General features: G+C 37.4%; 1 protein-coding gene across 1 annotated transcript in view; it reads right to left on the bottom strand.

Annotated features, from left to right (window-relative positions):
- Positions 1-6,664, bottom strand: part of LOC130566088 (desmoglein-2.1-like) — a 19,888-nt gene extending 13,224 nt beyond the window's left edge. The window contains exons 1-10 of the mRNA XM_057353309.1: positions 6,421-6,664; positions 4,478-4,606; positions 3,959-4,120; positions 3,693-3,834; positions 3,374-3,537; positions 2,882-3,013; positions 2,608-2,793; positions 2,214-2,463; positions 298-466; positions 8-186 (exon numbers count right to left, since the gene is read on the bottom strand). Of these exons, the coding sequence (XP_057209292.1) occupies positions 8-186; positions 298-466; positions 2,214-2,463; positions 2,608-2,793; positions 2,882-3,013; positions 3,374-3,537; positions 3,693-3,834; positions 3,959-4,120; positions 4,478-4,606; positions 6,421-6,474 (1,567 nt within the window). The 5' untranslated portion in view covers positions 6,475-6,664. The remainder of the gene's footprint in view (positions 1-7; positions 187-297; positions 467-2,213; positions 2,464-2,607; positions 2,794-2,881; positions 3,014-3,373; positions 3,538-3,692; positions 3,835-3,958; positions 4,121-4,477; positions 4,607-6,420) is intronic.
- Between the last annotated feature and the right edge of the window lie 246 nt (positions 6,665-6,910).

Raw genomic sequence — 6,910 nt, 5'->3', positions numbered from 1 at the left:
AACACACAGAACCGAAAAAGGATTGAAAAATACAAAAACTTACCTTGAGTAATGCTGTAAATGTAAGCATGATAAGTTCCATTAACTAGATGCTTGGACTCCCGATCAGGAGCCTTATTCATTCTAATAGCACCTGTATTCTCATCGATTGTCAGCCAGTTATCTGGGTCATATCCTTTAGCATACCTATAAAAAGACGACATGGTTAGTTCAAGCTATCTTTATTTGAAAGAATAAAGAGTGAAAACAATTGCGCTTTGAACATCTTTTGACCAAGATGATTCCCTGTGTACTTACCTTACATTCGTAGCTTCTTTTCCCGTGTCTGAATCAGTGGCAGGGTATCTTGCAATGATTTTAGTCCTGTCAAATGCACTGCCATCCTCTGAGATAGGAATGGCCTTTGTTCCGGGAATGAACTTGGGTCCCTCTGGTTGGTTTTTCACTTTTATGTTTACATTGTACGCTGAAAAACATTGTTATAATGTTTAACTTTTGTTAACAAATTATTTGGATAATATCACTTTACACTTTGAATTTTTTTTAAGAAACAGTAGCGTTTTTGATTGGCCATAGAGGTTTTTCATGTCACATGACCACATATCATCAGATTTGGTCACTAATGTGAAATAGAGCTAGTCATCACGAGACACAATTATAGAAATAATAAGTTGAAATAACTTGAACAGACAATTTGATTACAATTAAAAATGTAAGACTACAAAATATTTTTACAGTTAAATGACACTACACTTAACATATGAGCTATTTGCACCTGTAAGTACAAAGAAAAAAAAATTCATTTTAAAAATCTAATTTGCAAGTTGAAAAAGTGTAATAATTATATGTGACATGAAAATAGTGATGAGATTAAAACATGTTCAATCAACTTAAAGGGATGGTTCACCCAAAAAATGAAAACTCTGTCATGAATTACTCACTCTCTAGTTGTTCCAAACCTGTACAGATGCACAGAGAAAGATATCTGGAAGAATGCTTGTAACCAAACAGTTCTTGGACCCCATTGACTACCATAGTAGGAAAAATTACAATGGTAGTCAAAAGTGCTCCAGAACTATTTGCTGTTCTACATTATTCAAAATATCTTCTTTTGTGTTCAACAGAACAAAATAAAATATAAAGTCATTTTTCCTACTATGATAGTCAATGGGGTCCAAGAACTGTTTGGTTACAAGTATTTTTCAAAATATCTTTCTCTGTGTTCATGAGAATAAATATATACAGGTTTGGAACATCTAGAAGGTGAGTAAATAATGACAGATTTTTTTATTGGGTAAAGTATCCCTTTAATTCATTCGAGTTAGGACTGCGTGAATGATTTGTGTTGAGTTTTAGTAACTGGTGATTTCCATTTCCCAGTATGCTTTGCATGGGACTGGTAAATGTCAAAATAAATGCTTTTTATCAGGGGCGCCACTGCGGTTTCTGAGCCCCCTCTCTAATTTGTACTCTGGGCCCTTCCATCCCATCGTAGTCACGTTCTGGACGAGGATCCTTGTTCGTAATCACGTTCCAGTAGGGAGGTCTGTTTACGTCGGTCCGTAAACGCGTGGGGCCCTTAGAATCCTTCTAACTTCACCACCTTACAGCGCCCCTGCTTTTTATTGCATAAAAGCATTTATTAAACAAATGGTGTACAGGAGTACAGCATTTGCTTAGGAGAAGTCAACTCAATATAATTATCTGAAACGTTGCTTAGAAGGCATTATATTGATAAGTGCTATGTTTGTTGTTTTATATGATAACATTGAACATTGTTCAAAAAAATGAAGCTCAATGTTATCCAACAAGAAACATTTTCTTTAACAAATGAAATGAAGTAAATCATACTACAGTAAATTCATTTAACCTAACCTAACACATTGCATTGACCCACCTGAGCTGCCTGTAACAAATGTAATTTATTCATAACTATACTAGGATGGATCTATGTGTTGGGTTATTCCAAAATGAAAAGGTCGTTTTGCTTTGTGTAAAGGTAAATTTTTGATTAATTTTAAATTATAAAGGTTTACACTGAAGGATAAATATAATTTGAGAGTTTAGAGTTTGTTAAAGTTAGTACAATTAGTAAAATTAGCTGAGTCTGTCTGACGTATAATTTTCTTCAGTCTTCATACCAGAGTTCGTACCAGACGACGACAAAAATGAAACGCCATCAACTGAAACAGCACCTGCTCCAGAGTTCGTACCAGATGACGACAAAAATGTAGCGCCACCTTCAGAACCGGCTCCACCTCCTCCGGCTCCACCTCCGCCCCCTCCGCCGCCTCCTCCACCTCCTCCGCCCCCTCCGCCGCCTCCGCCGCCTCCGCCGCCTCCTCCGCCCCCAACGTTTACATTCAATCCACTTTGTACACCAGTAATAGAGTGGTGGAATTCAGCCTTGTTGGCTGCACCGATGCCAAGGTTAATGTTTTTGACATCCTCATAATCAACAGGCTGCAAGAAAAGCAGACAAACAATATATTCTTCGGTCAAAGAGAGGTAGAAAAATCTGAGAAACTGGAGACTTAAGCAAAAGTCTGAATAATGAAAGAACATTAGAGATCATGACAAAAATGACTTGGGAAAAACATTGCAAACCTTGTCAAGCATCAGTATGGCCTCATTGGTCTTTGGGTCCATTTTAATGCTGAAGTATCCCGCCTCATTGCCTGATACAATGTCGCACATTGCCACCCAGTTGTCCGTCCCCTCAAGATCCAGGTCTTTTGCTTTAAATCTCATCACCTCCACCCCATATGTGTTCTCCTCTATGCTGCCTTCAGACTACAGAGGGAGGAAAATCATTTCATCAAAATAACTTTGCAACAACAACAACATGCCACAGACACCTAAATAGCGTAGATGAACTTACCGGGCCCTCCAAAACAGGCACATTATCGTTGACATCGCTGATCTTGATGGTCATTGTTCCTGTGGATGAACGGCCACCTGGAGCTCCGTTCAGGTCAGAGGCCTTGACCAACAGCACATACTGATCAATGGTCTGTGGAGAGAAACAGTGGGTCAAAAAATGTATTTTAATGTATATTAACTGTCAATATATCAAATCGTGTAATATATATATTTGAAAAAACATAGAATAACACATTGTTAATATATTACACTATATATTGAATAATACATAAGAAATTGTTGCTTTTCATATATTGAAAAATATAAGCACATGGTTACAATGTATAGAAATAAACACTTTCTTACTGTTTAATACATCAAATTATATTTTCCAGTATATTCCCAATATATTTTTTTTCAAAAGGGCGTATATCTATGCCACATTATTCATCGTGTATCAAAAATGCATTCACTCAGCTTATCAACAGATGCACTGATCGTGACCTCTCACCTCTCTATCCAGGTTCGGATTGCTAACACGAACTACCCCATCACTGCCAATTGTAAACATCTGTGGCCCGTCGGGTTGCTGACCAATAATCTCATACTTGATTTGAGAGTTTGGGTTTCCAGGCTCATCAGCATCCTGGCAATTAATCTTCATCACTGAAGTACCTGTCGAATTGGACAATTATAGACATTTAATAACCGTTACATTGCTTGTACAACATTGAAGTACAAACCTCAAGTCTCATTGAGCTTAAAATGCAACGACCGCGGTAGCTTTAAGAACTGTTGCTCTCCTCTGGAGATGCTGTCAGGTCACTTACCTACGTCGCTGAGCTCATCTATAGACCCAAATTCCATTGAGCCAAACACAGGAGAATTATCATTCTGGTCCTTCACTTTTATCCTCAGTCCAATGTCATTCTCTGCAATCGTGTTATCTGTGAAAGTAGCCACACCGGACAGCTGCAGAGGCGAGGGAGGGATTCATTGTAAATTGTTAAATGTGATGATTTCTATTGTGAATAAGCCCATTTGTTAAAGCTACAGCGCTTCATTATTATTTTATCGTCATGGCCATGTCACTTACATTATATTGGGCGATATGCTCTCTGTCAAGGATTCCTGTTATTCTCACATATCCGGTTTCAGGATTCACCACAAATAAGTTGAAAGGCTCCCGGTCTGCTCCGATACCCCTCAGCGAGTATCTCACATTCCTTCCTTGATATTCTTCCTTATCTGAGCGAATCTATATTGATCAGAAAAAAGCATGTTAACATGTTTTAATCATTTTGTTCTGGCCCTGTCAATTTTAGCTGTGGCCCTGGATTGTTTTTAATGTTGACCTCACACCATTGCTATGCGTTTATTCTTTTAATTGTGACTTGTGAGCTACATTACTTCTTAAATGTACATCATATTTTTCGGCAGATATTAAAAGATTGTGGCCTTCATAAATGCTTTATGACGTATAAATGTTAAGTAGCAATGACAAGTGAAGCTAAACTTGCAATTCTCTTTCAGACATCATTTTAAGATATAAGGTCACAGTTAAAAAATCTAAAGTAAACTAGAAAATGTAAATGTTCATTACAGGCTTTCTTACTTTTGCAATAAAATCTTTCTTGGTGTAATCTACATTCTCTTCTAGGATTTGGGGAGGGACGATCCATTCTCTCTTTTGCCTGTGGAGGGCCACGTTGTGTTGAGAATTGGCCTTAGTTTGAAACACATGCTGTGGAGAAACAGAAATTGAACTGATCAACAGGTTGTGACAAGAGACTTATTAAGGCAGCTTTCTTAGTTTGCTCATACACAACAGGACTTTTCTTTATTTTCTTATATTTGTTGAACATTTTCAGGCAGCTTGAAACCTGTGTAGTTCAGTGTTTAACTCACTCAATGACGTTTTGTTTTTACAGCGAGTTAATGGTATTTTCTATCTCTAACCCAACCCTAAACCTTGCCCTTACACAAACCTTTCTGCATTTTTTAGATTTTCATTAAGCATTTTTCTCACTCTCCGCATGGTGACTGTTGGCACACAAAACCACAAGACTCAAGGGAAAGTGAGGAAAACATGGGTATTATTTTATTTTATTTTAAACAACATTTCTGTAATTTTTGTAAAACTAATTTCTACATTTAAGTAAGATTCTAAGCATTTTCATATAATGTCAGACCTGCTGCTGTAGACTTTTAAAGTGACACACGGAAACATCACACATAAATAGTTTATAAGCAATGCCAATTCAACCTTTGAATTTCTGTCAAATACAAGCCAAGGTACTAAAAAACCCGCAAACATTTTTGGGTTTAGAGATACTTAGCACAAAATGAAGATTCTAACCTAATATTTAGCTACACCATTCTATAGGCTACAGAGCAATGTAAAATAGTATGCAGACCGGAATATAAAAAACAAAAACAAAACAATGAAACTGACACAAATAAAGTACAAAAGTGAAACTTCGACATAATGCAAATATGAAGCCCTTCACAACAAGAATACACAAGGCAGAAGAAATGCTGTAAGGCAACATCTCTACCCGGAACACCATCTTTCTCCAGTAAAGTATTATATTGTTTACTGAGATTTACATATCGATATGTCATTATTTTACATCTTTATTTAAATGCAAACTTCAATGTACAACATCCTACATGCATTCCAGTAGGCTATATGACTTTTGTTCAATACAACACAAAAGCAGAAATTATCAGCAATGTTGAGACTGCGTAATGACAGTGAGTGGAGACCGAGGCTGTCATTATACAGTCAGTCAGAAGATTTCAAATGAATGAAACAAAATCTTATCAAACATTAATTTCCTTGCCACATATTGAACCGCAACATAAGTGAGTAGACTAAATGATGATAGAAAGTTTGTTTTTTAATTACAGTTGTCGAGTGAATTAACAAACATGAGCTTGCGGTGCCAGGGGGTGGGGATTTTAACACTTCTGTTAAGAATAGACTATACACACACAGTCTACCCGCAGATCCAGCTTGACGGCTGTTTTTCTGAGTCTGTGTTCTGAAATGCCCCTTACAAAACGTTACCATGATAAGTTTCCACTAAAATGTCGTGAGCCACAAAAAGGGATTTTTTAATGAACGCACTGGCCGATGGGATGTTACAACAGTTCTACACACTGCACCTATAAGCTTTAGTAATTAATACATTGTATAACATCACTAAAGTTAGCCTGCCATGTGGTAAACACGGTAAATATTTAAAAAGGGCTGCTGGACAGTTGAGGCGACTCCCTCCGACATTTCAATTGAACTCGCATTCACATTAAACTTGCGAACTAACAAATAAATAAACGACATAGGCTACTTTACAAGACAAGCGTAGAAAAAAACAGGCGAAATGCCAAATGAGCCGTTTCAATAGACCCATAACAAATATTACGTCTCGAAAAGTGATGTTAAAAAAAGACGCACCAGACAAAACCCGAAATCAAAAAAGTTTAATGATAACATTAGAAATGATTTCCATAAAGAAAAATGATACTAAAATAGATAAAACGTGAAATACTTACCGATAATGAGAAGCAAAACAGAAAAGTGAAAGCGGACGACATACGCCGGGCCATGGCCAGGGGGGTTCGTGTTATTTCCTGTTCACCTGAGATCCGCTGCTATCGCCGCCTGCTTATTAAATCTTTATAGTATCCAGAAGAGCCAAGATGTGTTTGCGATGCTTTATGATGAACGATAGTGAGAATGAGATCGATGAGGAAAGCTTTAGAGTAACTCCTTCATCATCATTTCTCCCACGCCTTTACCTTGCGGGTTAAAGGAGGATCTAAATCCCGATGGGTGTGCGTGTGCGTGTGCGTGTGCGTGTGTGTGTGTGAGAGAGAGAGAGAGAGAGAGAGAGAGAGAGAGAGAGAGAGAGAGAAGTACTTTGCATAATTACAATATGTATCATAATGGGTGGCGATGGATTTATTGATACATTTTGACTAGTAAGCAGACCAATTCTGTCTATAAACAGCAATACTTATAATATGCACATTGCACACGTTT

This window comes from Triplophysa rosa, linkage group LG15 (assembly GCF_024868665.1).
Source record: "Triplophysa rosa linkage group LG15, Trosa_1v2, whole genome shotgun sequence".
NCBI classification, from domain to species: domain Eukaryota; kingdom Metazoa; phylum Chordata; class Actinopteri; order Cypriniformes; family Nemacheilidae; genus Triplophysa; species Triplophysa rosa.
This window is presented reverse-complemented; position numbering and strand designations above follow the sequence as displayed.